General features: G+C 44.9%; 1 protein-coding gene across 2 annotated transcripts in view; it reads left to right on the top strand.

Annotated features, from left to right (window-relative positions):
- The window catches only part of Cpxm2 (carboxypeptidase X, M14 family member 2), a 105,902-nt gene that overhangs the window by 33,280 nt on the left and 55,296 nt on the right, over positions 1-17,326 (top strand). For both annotated transcript variants that reach the window (XM_060381253.1, XM_021654892.2), the window contains exon 4: positions 13,748-13,887. In XM_060381253.1, coding sequence (XP_060237236.1) covers positions 13,748-13,887 — 140 coding nt within the window. The remainder of the gene's footprint in view (positions 1-13,747; positions 13,888-17,326) is intronic.

Raw genomic sequence — 17,326 nt, 5'->3', positions numbered from 1 at the left:
AAGGTAGTTTGATTTGCCACATTCCAGCTTTTCAAAAACACTGGAAATTTGAATCAGTTGATCAGCTTTGCAGAATCTTTGACACAGCTATAGCTTTTCTTCTGGAAACTTCACATAGTATGGGAATGGCTTCTCTGGAATGGGATTTTCCCCTGGAAGTTGGGTTTTGCAGCACAAGAGTTTGCAAACAATGACCTTTCACTGGGATGGGCCTGCTGCAGTGTGGCAGAAACATTTTAAGCAGAAGACTTTGAGAGCATCCCTGTGGCCCAACTTCGGACTCTTTTTTTTTTTTTTTTTTTTTTTTGGCAGCTTTTCCTGTGAATTGCGTAAGTTTGATGAAAAAAGAGGGATTGCTTTGAATCAGAACAGAGGGGACAGATTTTCCAAGGATGTGAAAAAGAGAAATAGCAGCATGGAGAAAGTTTGGCCACTCATGGCGTCACAGTGATTGCTCCTCCACAGCACCCAGGAGTTCCCACTGATTTCCCAGGAGTCTGTGATCTTACTGACAGAATTACTGGTCTCCATTGCCTCAGGGGAGCCCCCAGATTACCTGTAAATGAGCAGTGCAAGTCTCAAAGAGATCATGTGGACAGTCTCTAAAATACTTTCTGATCCCTTGTTTGTGGTTAGTTTTAGGGGTAACCTCATACTTTTCCTGGAAAGGTGTAAACACTGTTTACCCCCCTCTTCTTAAGGTTCCAGTGACAAAGCAAAGTATATTTCCATTAAAATTTGCCTTGGAGAATCAATGAATTTATTGTGCTTACTTAAATAAAATGGGTGGCAGAGTTTGTTTTCGTCAACTTGGCACAAACCTAGACATACCTGAGAGTTGAGAGATTGCTTCCATCACATTTCCCTGGGGGCATTTTTTGATTGCTGATTGATGTGAGAGGGGCCAGCTCTGTCGGCAGTGCCACTCCTGGGCAAGTGAGCCTGGGCTGTGTAAGAAAGGCTGCTGAGAAAGCCAGGGGAAGCAAGCTAGCAAGTAGCATTCCTCTGCTGGTTTCTGCTTCAAGCTCCTGCTTTGAGCGTCCGCCTTAGCTTCCCTCTACTTGTAAGGTAAATGGATCCTTTTCCCCCCAAGTTGCTTTTGGTTGTAGTGTTTTATCACAGCAACAGAAAGCAAACTAGGACAACGGGTGAGGGGACACTTGCAGGAGTGTGAGGTTCCCCAAAGAAGCTGCGCTACAGAGCCTTTACCTCAGCAGGGACTATGGCTTCTTCACAGCCACAGAGACAGATAACCCTCCATTAACCTTCCCTGACCTTTATTACTGTAACATCACTGAGGTCCCATGCAATCAGGCCAGAAATGCATGTAAGTGGCTTGGCGTGTGGTTGGCAACTCAGGTGAGGGTCCTGTGATCCTCTTCACACATCTCCTCCCTCCAGTCTTCCCCTTGTCTGAGGGAGAGTACACTAGCCTGATTGAGTTGGTCTCTTGCAAGCGAGCACAGCTGCTCTGGTAAATACGGTGGCTGTTTTGCTCAGAGACTCACCCTATGTAACACGTGGTACTCAGGTGAGCTGTCTAACAGCAGCTCACCACCTGCCCCATCCCCAGAGCATCCTCCGAAGTCTCTACAAGCTTCACTGGGGCTGGTAAACTAAGGTATCCCAGCCTAAATGACTTGTCCCGCTGTTCACATGTCAGGTAGAGTAGGAGTGGCCTGAGCAGGTTAACACAATTGTCATTTCCGGGTAGTGAATTCCTGTCTCACTCTTTAAACTTTCAGGAGGAGTGTCTAACCCATGGTCTGAAGCCCACAGGCAGCCCAGGAGAACTCTGAGTGGGGGTTGTATCACAAAATCATCAACTTGCTGAAAACACAAGATTTTCTTTTTTTTTTTTCAATTTTGTTTGTAACTCATTTGCATGGCTCTTGGGTGTGACCGTGGTACATCACATCACAGCATCTTGTATGTGGGCCACATGTTGAGCACCTCTGGATTTAATGTGTGACCCAAGGCAAGTCTTCTTTATCCAGTGTGTCCCAGAGAAGCCAGAAGTTTGGAGGTCCCTGCTTTAAAGTTATAGTTAGGACTTGCAGACATGTGCATGTGAATGGAGGGAGGGGAACATCTCAAGGCACGTGGCTTGGGCTCAGGATGCCACCACAGCTCCTGCGATGGAAGGAAAGCTGGCCCCAGATCAGAGCTTGTATGAAAGGGGCAAGGTTCTGAGGTCATAGGAAAAGCATGGCAGGTTGCAGTTGGCTTAGGTGGATTCTGTCTTGTCGTGTATGTTAGACCTGACTCACATTGGCCCTCAAGTGACCATTGATATCCCTTTCTGGTAACAGAGTGCCTGTAGGTACTGGGTCCCAGCATTGTCCAGTGTGGTGGTGCTTTCAAGGGGCTTACAGAGCATCTTCAAGCAGATATTGGGTTCCAGTTGTGGGGATCTGATCTTCTTCTTACTTGAAGTGATATGGGAGCACACAGACACTGTGTGCCCTTGGCTCAGGATGTCAGGTATAAGTTAATGGATTTTTTTTTTTTTTTTGCATTACCTTCATCTACTTATGTATGTGTGAGTCCAGGGGCAACTTGCAGATTTACTGCTCTCCTTCCACCATGTAGGCCCTGGAGATTAAACTTGGGTCATCAGGCTTGGCACTAAGCACCTTTACCTGCTGATCCACCTTGCCAGGCCTGGAGGTGAGTTTTAGGCCTGGTGTGGATTACGAGGCTGGCCTCATTCCTCATATTGTGGCTCTACGGCTCCACACCTTTTGGTTCCAATGCACCTGGAGCCTCACCTCTCCCAGGCAGGAGACCACATTCTTCTTGGAAGAAAGAACCCAGAGTTCTGTTTCCTTGCGGTTTTCCCACTGTATGTCCCATGCCTGCCAATGGATGGACCTTTGATCCTGAAGCCTGCCTGATCCTCCAACTCCACCTCAGTCTCATGGTGCTCAACCTCTGTTGGTTTCTGGTTATGGGCTGGCCACATGAGACTTACTATGACTTCACAAGCCCTTCCCGGGGGCTGCTGTGTACTGGGGGCTGCAGAGGCAAAAATAATACCAGGGAGGATCATTTCTGAGTCAAGGCATGCCATCCTGTCTGTTTCATAAAGGGTTTTTGTTATGCATCTGGCTTTAAGCAGCAGTCTGGGACACAGTGCTAGGTGCCAAAACACTGGAATTTGGGGAATTTGGATTTTTATGGCAATAACAGAACTAAATATTTTAAATGATGAATCCCTTGGAAAATTCAAAATGAGTATTTATCATAATGATGGCCACATACTTCTTCCAAAGAAGTGTCTATTTTGGTTGGGCACCATAGCACACACTTGGGATCCCAGATCTCAGAGGTGGAGGCAGGAGGATCAGGGGTTCAAGATCATCTTTGGCTTCTCAGTGAGTTTGAACCCAGCCTTTATTATATGGGAAGGGGAGGAGGAAAACAAACAGGAAGGGACAGAATAAGAGGTTGGAGAGGTGCTCAGTGGTGAAAAGGACTTGCTGCTGTTGCAGAAGACCTGAGTTTGACTCCCATACCACGTGCCAGGCAGCTCACAACCACCTGTAACTCCAGTTCCAGGGGATCTGATGCCCTCTTCTGGCCTTTGAAGACATCTGCATATGCATGGTACATATACACTCAGGCACACATATACACGTAAAATAAATCTTAAAAAAAGGCAGAATCAGAAACTACTTCCATTACGAATATAGGAGCTGCTATAAGCCAACTTGGGCCACATGAGACCCTGTCTGAAGAAGGAAAGGAGAAGGAGAAAGAAGAGGAGAAAAAAGTGGGAGGGGGAAAAGAAGAGGAGGAGAAAGAAAAGGAAGAAGAGAAGGAGGAGGAGGAGAAAAGGGAGAGGAGGAGGAGAAGGAAGAAGATGCTAGCTTCCATGGTGAACACATTCTACAGCACAGTAACGTGACCATGATCTGCAGTAATGAATTGAACATTTTAAGATAGTTCTAAAAAGGGTTTTTAAGTGTCTCTGATAAAAACAAATGACCTGTGAGGTTTTAGATATACCGTTTGCTGAGATCCAATCTTCACACATTATATTTGCATTGAATAGTTATGCCTACCATTTATCGTGTCAGTTAAAAATGTGAGCCATTATAAAAGCAGATGCTAAGAAGAATGTAATGGATGAAATTAGACCATGACAGAATGAGGGGAGAGGTAGAGAGATATAGAAATAATTATTTCATCACTGCCCAGAGTAAAGGTACTCTCTAAATAAACAATGCAGAGAATTAAGTAAGTTATACCAGCTTAACTGCAAAAGATGTGGATCTTTAAAATGTATAGGAAAGATGAACTTCAAGCAGAGAAATGGGTTGGAAGCTAAAGGAAAAGCAAAATCCGAAAATAGGACTTCTAAGCCATGTTGATGACTCATGGAAAGAGTACATGTCAATGGGCTAAATGCACCAGATTCTCCTGTTGACAGGACAATTGGGGTGCCTCATAAAGTAAATTTAGTCACAGGTTGCAGCTGGTTCAGCCATAAAATAGAGTGAATTCTGTTTCCTTCCCTAGTAGCTTCCCCTCTATGATGGGCACTCTATAGATTATTTAACCCAAAGAATATTTGGCCACTCAACTGTCCACTCCTAGGGATTCTATAAGTCATGACACCTTGTCAGAACACCTTGAGGGAAAGGCTGGACAACCGTGGGTCAATGATGGTTGAGAACACACCTTGGCCAAGACTGCTTAGTTATGCGTAGCTCTTGCCTTCTGCCTCAACCTTAAATATCATGTCAGAACCCCCAAGATAGAAGTGCGGTGGCCACTGGAAGTAATGGCTGGCTTTATTTGTCAACTTGACACAAACTAGAACCGCCTGAAAGAGATACCGAATGAGGGATTGTTTACCTTGGGTAGGCCGGCCTATATACTGTCTGTGGGTGTTTGGGTTAATTAACATGAGAAAGCCCAGCCCACCATGGGTGGCAGGGGACCCCGAGTCTCATGAGAGGGGAGAAACTGAGCTCTGCACAAGCAATCAAGCCAGTGATCTTGCATCCTCTTGTTGCCCCATGCTCCTGACCGTGGAAGTGATGTAACTGACTGCTTGACCTTCCTGCCTTGACTTCCCCACAGAGATGGACTGTAACCTAGAACTGTGACCTGAAATAAACCCCTTCCTCTTGTAAGCTCTTTAAGCCAGGTTTTTTTAAATCACAGCAATAGAAGTGAAATCAGGAGAGTGGACCTTCTTATTTGTCTCCCTTCCCAATGAAGCCACATTGAATGACTCTGCTTTCTGTAGTTTTCTATGCGTTTTGTCTCCTTACCTGGGTTGTTGGGGGTGGCTGGATGAGCCCATGTTGGTAGGGCTGCCAGGACCCAGGGTCTGATGCTGATAATTACAGTACTAAGAGTACTCTACTTGTCGATGGAGCCTACTCAGTCTTGATGCCTGCTTTTTTATTTTATTTTATTTTTTTTGAGAATTAAACTTATTTCATGCACATGCAACTGAAATGAGCAAGGCAGTTCTGTGATTTAGTTGAACTGAACTAGAAAAGAACATTCTTTCATTTTTTTTCAATGAACATCTTTCTTCATTTTAAAAAACAATTCATGCTTATAGTATATTTAATAGATTTTCTTCTGCTATGTTTTCAGGTTCAGTCCATGGCTGTTCAATGCTACAGGGGAATAATTCAGACATTGGTTTTGAGTTCTAAAAGTGGCTTCAAATTCAGTGATCACTGTTTTTTATAGCTGGCTTTAGAGACCAAGGTTTGGACTGTGTAGGGTGCTTTGATTATAGACACCTGAAAGTATTTTGGGTTAATTTTTAAAAATTCATTTTTATCTTTATTGCTGTCTTTCTGTAGATGTCACATGTGTGAAGGTGACCTCAAAGGCCAGAAGGGGCATTGGAGCCCCCGAAGCTGGAGTTACAGGCAGCCACAAAACCTATAACAAGATGGGTGCTGGGCACTGAACTCAGGTTCTCTGCAATAGCAGCAAGTGCTCTTAACTGCCGAGCACCCCTCCAGCCCCGGGCGCCTGTCATGCTGAATTATGGCTTCAGATGAACTACTTAGGTACACTGGGCAGAGGACCTAATACTTTCAGTTATCCGCCTACCACCACCAAAGGTGGTATCCTCTTAGGAACCTGTAAATCACCATTTCTTTTCATTTGTTCCTTCTCAAAGCTACTTTAAAATGTAACGATCATTTTACTCTGTTTTGTGTATAAATAGCCCTGGGCTGTGTCTGCTGAATAGCAGCTGTAAGTCTATTGTTTCAGAATTGCTAAATTGTTATAGTCATGCGGCTATGACTTTTTAATTTGCTTCCAGATGTTTCTGCGCAGAGGTGGCTGAGGATAGTGGGAGATGGAGCTCAGTGCTCTCACTCTGCAGAATGAGTGGCTCTCCGTAAAGGCCGCCAAGCAGAGCCCTTCACATAATGCCTAGCCTGTTGGAGGCATTCTGTAGACCCTGGGAATGAAAAGAAATGACATGGGAGCCATTCCATCTTTCCCACCCAATTTGTGTGTACCTTTCCTGCACTTCTGAAAATGAACGTGCATTCCCAAGCATCAGTTTCAGAAGTGAGATACAGAAATCAATGTCGAGAGGGCGACAACAGTAAGAGAGAAGCCGGGCTTCCTCCAGCACATCCGAGGCCTCATTCCACCCCTGACTGCCACCAGCACTGGGGATGGGCAATGACTTTCAAGTGCTTTTAATTGTTTCTTGGATATTTAAGTTCTAAAGAATAATCTGTGCATATTGATAAGTATTAGTTTAGAAACTTTTGGCTGTACCTTAGGGATTCTGGCTATGGTGGATGAGGCTATCAACTTATTTTTATCCCTCAAGTGTGTGTGTGTGTGTGTGTGTGTGTGTGTGTGTGTGTGTGAGTTGGTTCTCTCCTTTCATTGTGGGCTGCAGGTATGAAACCCAGGTCATCAGGTAAGTGCTCTTGGCTTTGGAGCCATCTTGCTGGCCCCAATGTGTCTTGTTGTTGTTGTTGTTGTTGTAAATCTATATTAAAAGTTTTTGTTTTTATGGCTACTTAAATATTTTTACTGAGCCGATAAATATGATCCGATAAATGTGAGCCATGAAAGTTTTTTATTTATCTCTTGACCTTTGTTTTCCTATAATTGCTTACATCACTGAAAAGGTCCCTCCTCCATCTTGCACCAGGGCTGAGTGTGTGGCATGGCTTCAGTGTGCTTCGCCACAGAGCTGCGGCCATGAGTGACATATTTAGCTAGCCCTTGCTTTCCGTGTGTCTGTAGATGTCTTTTCAGGGGCCCTGGATTGTCCACCGACTTATCCGTACAGCTAGTATCATGAAACTTTCTCAGTCTGGAATTCTCTACTATGTTGGAAAGCTGAAAGGGCCTGAAATTCCCTCCAGGCTCTGGAACTGAAGGCTTTCTCCTTCAGGCCCCATCACACTGTCCACAGCAAGGGCCTAATAACTCCCTGATACGGCTCTCTGATGTACAATCGGCTTCAGCTCCTTTCTCCCAGACCTGTGATAGCATTCTCATTTTTGTCTAACAACACCCTCTAGTAATTTCATGGAAATGGTGTATGAGTAATAAAATTTGGGGGGAGATGGTTGTGAGGATCAAAGAACATGCACACTCATAATAACAAGCACTGGAGATCCAGGGTAGCAAGCATGAGGCAGTTTATTTTACAAGGTTGAGTGCCAACCCAGACAGAGTGGCAGGTGAACTGACTGAGTGCATAGAATGCTTTTTAAAAAAAATTTTTTTATATAATCCTATAGTCCCTCCTTTTCCCCCACTGGCTGAGTCACGGTGAGGAGGGGGTTACAATCTTGACATCACCTGTCACGTATGTCTACTTCTTGACAAAGATCATAGCTGGGTTTATCTGTTTCACGTTCTGTTTATTTTGAAGCTCTTTAGTATATGACCTTGTCACCACTGCAGGCTGTTCGTTGTATGGCAGGCAACACCTAATATTCTGGGAGGCTGGCTATATGCATAATCTTTACAGCAGATTCCTAGTTTGGGTGGGGGCAGCTAGACCAGCAGGCATTAGCAGGGCCTAGAGTTTTTTGTTCATCTGCAATTGAGCCTAACTTTAAGACAATTTCGTTCTGAAAAATGGGTGATAATGTTTGTGTTTCTCACAGTGATAAATCTAAGAGTGCTTATTGTTCCATCATAATGGACTGATCGTTATGCAGAGCCTAAAATTCTAGAATGAGAAATCTTTGAAAGCTTTCAAATTTTAAAGGTATAGTCTCTCCATTTTTGTAAATGCTGCTATTGAGAATTCTGGCAGCATCTTTTTTTTTTTTTCTGTATTCTTTGTTTTCGTTCATGTGTGTTCATGCTTGTGTGTATCTATGTGTGTGTGTATGTGCGTGGAGGCCAGAGGTTAATGTCTGATGTCTTCCTCAACTGCTAGCTGATCCAGCCAGACTGGCTGGCCCCAGATTCCCAGGGAGCCACCTGTCTCCACCTCTCCAGAGCCATGCCTAGCTTTTTATACGGAGCTCTGTGGCTCAAACTCAGGTCACAGGGCTTGCCACACAAGTACGTTATTGACTGCTCATCTCTGCAGCCATTCTTTTCTCTCTCTCTCTCTCTCTTTATAGTGCATTTGTTTTTCTGTTTACTATTACATTTGTATTGGTGCTTGGCAGATCTCAAGTCCAGTTGCATGGTGTTCGCTCGCCTGGTCAAGAAGAATGGAATAGACTGTCTCACTCCTCTCTGTGCTGACATTCCCTGAAGCCCATCACCCTTTTCTGCCTGGCCCCGGGGTCCACATATCCAGGCTTTATAACTTTTATTATTATTATTATTATTATTTTGTGGAAACAATTTTCCAGTCATTTGTGGACCAAGATGATTCCTCATGCCCATTAGGAAGTGGCCCACTTCAGTCCTGTCCAACTCACCTTCAAGACACCTGCATGTTCCTGAGCTTGTCTGGGGCTGGGTTCTCAGTGGAGTACTGATTCGTACTTCTGTCTCCTGTCACTAAGGACCCCTGCCACTGGCTTGTGTGTTGTGATCTGGGGAACACAAATGTCTTTGAATTTTACCAGAGTCGAAGCTGTATTTTGTATGTCATTTTGTTCAGACGATTTTTGAGGGAAGGACAAAGGAAACCTGAAATGTTTTGCCCAGCATCTTGAGGCGGATGTGCATCTGATGTCTTAAGTGGGTCCTGTCAGGCGGTGTCTTCCTGATGGACCTCCAGCCACATTTAACCTTCACAAAATCAGGTCTTTTAGGAGCCTTGCAAACGTCTCGTGGAACTTGAATGCCTTGAAAAAATTACAGCAGTTCTCAGCCTATTTGCTGTCATAGTAGAAGGAATCATGTGAATGGTGTTTTCCAGATTAGCTTATCCTTGAAAGAATCAAACCTTTTCTTTCAACAACTTCTAGCTGAGAACAGTTCAAAATGTACCCCTAACTTCTTCTTCTTCTTCTTCTTCTTCTTCTTCTTATTCTTATTCTTCTTCTTATTATTATTATTAGTAGTTTTCTTTTTTAAATTATACTTACTAGTTGATGCACGGGGAGGTAAGCATAATGAGAGCAACTTGTGGGAGTCAGGTTTTTCCCTCTACAATGTTGGTCCTGGGGATGAAACTTGGGCATCCCAAGGCTTGGTGGTAGGTGCCTTTTCCCCCCTCCCCCCAGCTCCTCAGGCCCTCTTGTCAGCTCTCCTGAGCTTCTTAAACACAAGGATGACTGTTCCCATCTTCTGGTTTCTCAGAGGCATTTCGCTAATGCTGTTTACTGCCCTGTGGAATAATTTGGTGACCTCTCTGGATGGTTGCTTTTTAAGTTCCTAATTGATTTTGCAGGGATGGCTGTAATTTCCCAGTGAGTCATCTCCACCAGCAGGGTAACACTGTGCTCTCTTTAATTGACTGGCTGCTGTGCCTAGAACGAACTGAGACTGGCAGCGGAAGCAACATTTCTAGGCTGGTGAAGCCAGGAACTTTAAACACAATCCCAAGCCCTGGTCAGCTGATGCTGGGGAGAAGCGGGCAGATGGCCCTGGCCGTGTGGGCATGTGTGGGCATCCATGCCATTCAGTGCTCGCTGGGCTCTTGATTCAGGCGGCTCTTTGTGTAGCTGTTGTCCTGTGCATTGTAGGTGCTGAGCGACACCCTCCTCCCTAGATGTAACAACCCCCAGTGCCACCAGACATTGCCACATCACCCTCAGGAGGGTAGTGTGGACTCCTGTCGAGAACCTTAGATCACGCATCTCCTTTCCTCTGAGTTCATAGCCGTTTCCTGCATGTTTTAAGGTGGATGAAAAGATAATAGCAGGGAACTGGAGGAGTGGCATCATTTATTGGAGCCTGTAAAACTTGAAATAATTCATAAAGCACTCACATTTCTACCTGTTGTCGGTGCTAGCCGGAATTTTTCTGCTTTAAATATTCTTATTACTAACATTTGCGGAGCACTGTTTTGTTTTGTTGTGTGTGTTGGGGGAGGGGGGTCGTGCTGGCGCTCGCTGGGTGGGTGTCTTCCTCAACCACTCTCACTTTGCATTTAAAGACAGCCTCTCATTGAACCCAGCGTTTCCTGATTGGCTAGCTGGCCTGGCCATTGTTTTCCAGGGATCTGCCTGTCTCTTCCTCTGCTCTAAGCAGGAGAGTTACAGACAAACACACCAGGACCGACTTTTAAATGCCTGCTGGAGATGGAACGCAGCTCCTTACACTTTACTGGGTCATCTCCTCCGCCCTGAGTGAGCACTCAATTATTCGAACCCACGCGTGGTGACAGACACTGAGAGAGGAAAGATCACTGCCTCCACACTGACAGATACCTGAAAACCAAAGCCTGGAGCGTCTCTGCAGATTCTGGAGTCAGCTGAGACTCATGGTCCCTGGTGCACCCTTGAAGCACCCTCTCTGTCAGGGTCTGCATCCTGCATGGTGTCTGTCACCATGGTGCCATGTGTGGACTTCATCCTTCAGTGTGCACTAGTACTTGGGGATGGGTTACACACACCTTTCACCTTTTATACTTGCTGCAGAGCCGAGGTTCAGTGAAGGTTTGAGCTGCTGGATGAATGGGGCTCTAAATGGCAGTCTCTAGTGCTTTTACGAGAACAGGGGAACCACAACAAAAACATAAGTGCATGTTCTGGTTTCTTGAGAGGGCACAAGTTGTGACATTGTAGGTCATTAATGTGCTGCAAATCTCTGTCATTAGGAGGATAATTGCTTTCTACTGTAGAGAGGAAGTGGCTGTATAATTATAGCCTGCGGGCTGGCATCTCACCTCCCTGCTGTCTGTCAGAGCTAGAAACTGAGATGCTATGTGGCAGGCACCTGGTTTCTTAAGGATTAACCTACATCAGTACCGGAAGCCACTGGAAACACAGTGAAGTGCAAACTATTCCTGATGATTTCAGAAGACAGATCCTTCAGAGGAACCACCATCACAGATATCACCTTGATATTTGGTTAGTTTGAAGCTTGCTTTCTGAGGAGTACTGACTAGAAGATTCTGAAACTGACCTTCACTTGAGATGGCAGTGCTTGTTGAAGCTGCTGTGTTGTCCATGTTCTGCTGTTTGCCTCAAAGGTCGTTGAGGGTGGTGTCAGGAATCACTAGGGATGCATGGACCAAGTTTGCTCCTGACGGGAGGCTGCCCTGCTGTTTGGATTTTGTCAGCTTGTCACAAACGTAGGTATATCTGGGAAGAGGAAATCTTAACAGAGACTCTCTCTCCAGAAGATTAGCCTGTAGCCAAGTGTGTAGGGCATTTTCTCGATTGATGACTGATGTAGAATGGCCCACACTACTGAGGATGCTGCCAAGTGTGGGCAGGTCAGCCTGAGTTGTAGAAGAAGTTGGGTTGAGCAGGCCAGGAGGAGCATGAAGTAAGCAGCACTCCTTCATGGCCTCTGCTTCAGTTTCTGCTTCCAGGTGCCTGCCTTGACTTCCTGTCCTGACTTCCCTCAGTGATAGGGAACAACCTGAGAGTTGTGAGCTAAAATACAGCTTTCTCCCCAAATTGCTTTTGGTCGTAGTGTTTTAGTATAGCAATAGAAACGCTAACTAAGACAGCTGTGTTAGCATGTGTGGTAAGGTGTGTAGGGTTCTGCTAATGGGGCTTTTGGCCCAGTGGTGTGTTTATAGCTATATCCTGAGCTTCATATTCTGCTGTTCATTAAAAGCCAGGCTGTCCCTTAAATTCACTAAAAAATACTCGACGATAAAGAGGACGGGAGAGATAGTGATGACAGGCTGATCTATTATTCTTTTTGAAAGATTCATTATTCTTTTTGAAAGATTCATTCTATTTTTATTTGTATGTGTGTGTGCGTGTGTGTGTGTGTGTGTGTGTGTGTGTGTGTGCACGCGTGCATGCAGGGAATGAATGAGCACGTGGGTGTAAGTACCCATGGAAGCCAGAAGAAGGCCTCAGATCCTATGGAGCTGGAGTTAAAGAGAGTCGTGGGCTGCCTAACACGGGTTGTGGGAACCCAATTCTGGTCGTCTGCAGGAGCGCCAGTACTTCTAACCACAGAACTGTCTCTTCAGCCCGAGACGACGTCTCATTCTAAGAGTCACACTTTCTCTTATCTGGCTATAACTGTATAAAGTGGTCACATGAAAATAAAACAAAATTCATTCAGACTGGGTCTTGGTAAACTGGAAGGCTTCACTTGATTCAAATGTGTTCAATTAAATTTTTAACAAAACTATATCAAAGAATTATCTCTTTCAATGGTGAGACTGTGGGGATAATTTCAGAGCAGAAATTTTACCTTCCTTGGAAATGCAAATATAAAACATTTTATTGATACTAGTGAGTAATAATGAACACATCAAGCAAGTTAAACAGTCGTAGACAGGTATTCACTAGTAAGTACCTACATTTTGGGGCCAGTTCCATGCTGCTCTTGTCTTTGGGGACTCTCTGTACGAGCTCAGGAACTCAGTTGAACTGTCCTCAAATGCTCCCACGGCAGTTTGCTCCGAGTCCCCGAATAGCACCTGCCTCATTGTGCTCCAGTTCTTGTTGCTGTGTATTTCTTGCTGCCTGGGAGGTGAGGTTCCCCAGCACCTGGCGTGTGGGCGAGCGCATGAGCTGCTTTTCTCATTGCTGGGATGGAATGCCTGACAGGAGCCACTCAGAGAAGAAAGCGTTTATTTTGTCCCGGAGGTTGAGGGGTCAGCCCATCAAGGTGGGAAGGCATGGCAGCGGGAGTGTGAGGCAGCGGGTCACACAGTGTCACACAGTCAGGAAGAAGAGAGAGATGGACGCTGGTGCCCCATGCTCCTTCCTTTTCATTCAGTCTGGGACCCCAGCCCAGGAATGGCACTGCCCACCTTGAAGATGAATCTTTTGACTCCAATTAACCCAAGATAGAGACTCCCTTACCGGCACACCAGAGTTTTGCCTAGTCGTTGATTCTAGACCTTGCTGGGTTGGCAGTGTTACCCATCATGGTGAGTCCATAGAAGACCGGGTTCTGTGAGTAGTGAATGAGGAATAGGTGCTCGTTACATTTAGTCTCTCACACATGCCAAGGAGAAGCCGTGCCGTACAGAGCTATTCCCAACTTGTTACTACTTGGCAACTTCCTCCCACGGTTTGGAATAAGGAGTTCATGGTTCAAGTGGTTTTACGTCTCTCCCTTCCTCATTTCCTCTTCTAGTCCCCTCTTCCTTCTTCTCAGTCTCAAGAAAAGATCTGTCTCAGTCATCTTGAATCCAAGGTCTTTCTGAACACCAGTTTCTTCTTTCCAGGCAGGCATTAATGAAAACGACTTTTATGATGGAGCTTGGTGTGCTGGCAGGAACGACCTGCATCAGTGGATTGAAGTGGACGCCCGGCGACTGACCAGGTTCACGGGGGTCATTACACAAGGAAGGAACTCTCTCTGGCTGTAAGTAGGTCTGGACCCACGCCTGCCACCTCTGTCTTCCACTTATCATTTGAAGGGAAACTGCAGAGCAGTATCTGATGAAGGGTGACTGGAATACTGCCAAGGCTGAAAGTATACCTTCCTCTTTGCAAGGACAGAGCAGGGCCCACCAGGAAGGGAGGATGAAGTGGACAAAGGCACAGTCATAGATAGTCCCTGAGGCAGGTGGCCACTATATTGGATCAGACAAGGTATTGGTATCTGAACAGGTAGGTTAACCTACCTCAGCCTGAGGTAGGAACTTTCAGCCATCAGTGAGCACATAGCCTTAGGAGCCGAGAGGAAGAACCATCCTCTCGGAGAAGACTCTGGGAGAAGGACTAGAAGCCTTGGCAGGTTCCCGAACAAATGTCCACTTGAGACATGTTTTAAGTGAGGGATCAACCAGCTTGAGACCTGTGAATGAGACCATTTCTCAGACTGGAGCTTAGGATTAGAGTTGTGACAGTGGTGGTGTGATGGTGATCCTGAAAGGTGGCCATAAAACCTTGAAACCATCCATCTTGGCTGGAAGGCAGCTCAGCTGGTAGAGTGTGTGCTCACCATGTGTGGATCCCTGGGTTCCATCCACAGCACCGAATAAAACTGGGAAAAGTAATGCACTCCTGTTCTCAGCAGCTGGCAGGTGCAGGTGGGAAGGTCAGGTCAAGGCCAGCTTTAGCTCCTGAACTGGTTACTTCTCTATTGCTATACTAAAACACAGGACCAAGTCAGCTTATAGAAGAAAACGGTTTGTTTAGGCTTACAGTTCCAAGGGGAAAAGGGTCATGATAGCTGGGAGACATCCCAGCACCCATCCCATTCTCTTGCCCCTGACTCCCCGCCCCGTATTGGTTCTGGTACAGACACATTTTAGGTTCCTCTCTTTTTCATCAACAGTTACTGAGAATCTTGCTGGTAGTTATAGAGGCCATGCCCTGGTATTTGGGGAACCTGTTCAGAACCAGGAGGCATGACAAGCTGAGAGGTCAGACCTTGAACCACCAGCAGAAAGCAGAGAAATAGAGGTAGGAATGGTGTGAGGTTTTGGAACCTCAAACCCAGTGTCAAGTGATGCAATTTCTTTAGCAAGGCCACACCTTCTAGACATCCACAGACAGCACTACCTACTGGGAACCAAATGTTCAAATGCCAGAGGCTATGGGGGCATTCTTATTCTATCCACCACAGCAATGAAGAGTTCAAAGACCAATCTGAGCTACATGAGACCTTGTCTCAAACCAAAGAGAAGAGAAGAGAGGGTAGGGCTGGGGAGAAGAGGAGAGGAAAGGAGAGGAACAAAACAACAAGAAAACATAAAAGGGTGGATACCAGAGGAGTCTGCTCACACAAGGACCTAGAGTCGTCAGATTTATAGAAGTAGAAAATAGGATGGGATGGTGACTGTTAGACACTGGGAGGAGGCTGATGGAGAGTTTATACTTGTAAGTCAAAGAGCTAAGGTTCAGGATGATGACACCTTCTGGACATGGATGGTGGTGATGGTGGCAAGTCACAGCAGATGGACTTAGAGCCACAGGGCTGTACACCTATCAAGGCAGTTTGAGAAATCCTGTGGCATGTATATGTTGTAAGAATAGATATGTATTCTTATCATAAAAACAATACTGTAACATTTAGAATCATTAACACACATACATCAGGGTAGTTATGAGGATGAATGGCTCTGACCTTGGGTCCTGTGTATGCAGTGGGGCCTCAGCAGTTCTCAGTGTGGTCAACAGGACACTGGTGATTTCTGAATTTAAATGAGACGTCTTCAGATTCTTTTATACCTGTCTAAGGACATGTCTTCAGATTCCTTTAGACCTATCTAAGACACGTCAAGGACATGCAGGTTTTAACATTAGCAACTGGTTGTGTGACTCCATTAAGATCCCTTCCTCCTGGTAGCTCCCTTCCCCTCACACATCTGCAGTCTAAAAGTTCCATTTCTTGGCATCTTTCATTGTTGACCAATCATGTAAAATCAGAATATGGCTTGCTGATGAGACTGTCAATGTCAGAAGGGTAAGGGACAGAAATACAGCTCCATATGCTGCCAACGGGAGCCTGAGGGAATCTTTCCAGTGACTTCTACGCTGGTGAAAACAGGGTTCATGACCTTACTGCAGAAAAAAATAATGGCAGGAGTCCCTACAAAGTACAATTGGAGTTTAATAAAAGAGCTGTATATAAATATAAGCTTAGCATTGGGCACTCAGATTTAGAGATGGACACTCAGAGAAAGGATAAGACATAGCCAAGTGTTGGGTGTGAGCTTATCAAGAGAGAGTGACATTTGTGTGTCATTTCAATAGCCATATAGGTGATTTTGGTCACTTCTGAAGCAGTTCAGTTTCCAAGGATAGCCAAGGAACTTGCCATGAGACTTTAAGGTTGTTCCCGGCATGTACTGGATGGTTACATTGTATCATCAGCCAAGAAGCAAAGAGTGCTGAGTGGTGCTGCTGCTCAGCTCCCTTTCTCCGCTTAAGCAGTCTAGGATCCCAGGCAGGGAATGGTTCCACCCATTAGTGGGCAGGTCTTCCCACGTACTAACATAGTCAAGAAAAGCCTCAGGAAGCATGTCCAAAGGCCCATCTCCCTGACGTGTCTAGATTCTGTCAAGTTGACAATTAACACTAGCCATCACAGAGATAAATTTTAATTTTGAAAGTAGTCAACATTAGAAACTAAATAACAACAGTAATAAGATTTCATCTGTACTCATAGTTAACTGCTTGTCATTGTCCCTGGCCCTGTATTGTTTCTGGTACAGACATATTTCAGGTTTTTTATTTTTGGTTTCTGTTTTTATTCCTAAAAGTTACTGAGATACTTGCTGATAGAGGCCATGTCCTGGCATTTGGGGAACCTGTCGAGAACAGGCATCTGTTGGATGCCCAACAAATGACTCCCTAATAAATGAACAAATTAAATCAATAATGACCATATTCTTGTATGGCGACAATTGTCTGGCAGTGACTCACCTCCTGCTTTCCTCTGTAACTTTTTTTTTTTAGTATAAAGACACCATTGTAACATCTAATGGTGTTTTAAAACATTACCCATGATCCCACTGTTTTTATACCAACAGATTTTTCTTATATGCTGCATATCCAATTATGTTATTTTTTACTTAATATATCCATAACATTTCCATGCTGTGACTCAGATTTCATAATGATTATTTTTAATGGCCTGTGATTTACTCAGCCATCACTGTCTCAATTTCTTGCTACCTTTCTCATACTGAAAGAAAAATGTTGTGCTTTTTCCTTTATTTGAATTATATCCCCCAAATAAATAATTTTCAGAGCTGAGATATTTCATGCAGCTTGACAACATTTGATTACTTTTTGCTATTTTGAGAATTACACGTTATTCACTTTGCTTTTCAGTAGCATTTATGAATATA

The sequence above is a fragment of the Meriones unguiculatus genome, chromosome 1, assembly GCF_030254825.1.
Source record: "Meriones unguiculatus strain TT.TT164.6M chromosome 1, Bangor_MerUng_6.1, whole genome shotgun sequence".
NCBI classification, from domain to species: Eukaryota; Metazoa; Chordata; class Mammalia; order Rodentia; family Muridae; genus Meriones; species Meriones unguiculatus.
This window is presented reverse-complemented; position numbering and strand designations above follow the sequence as displayed.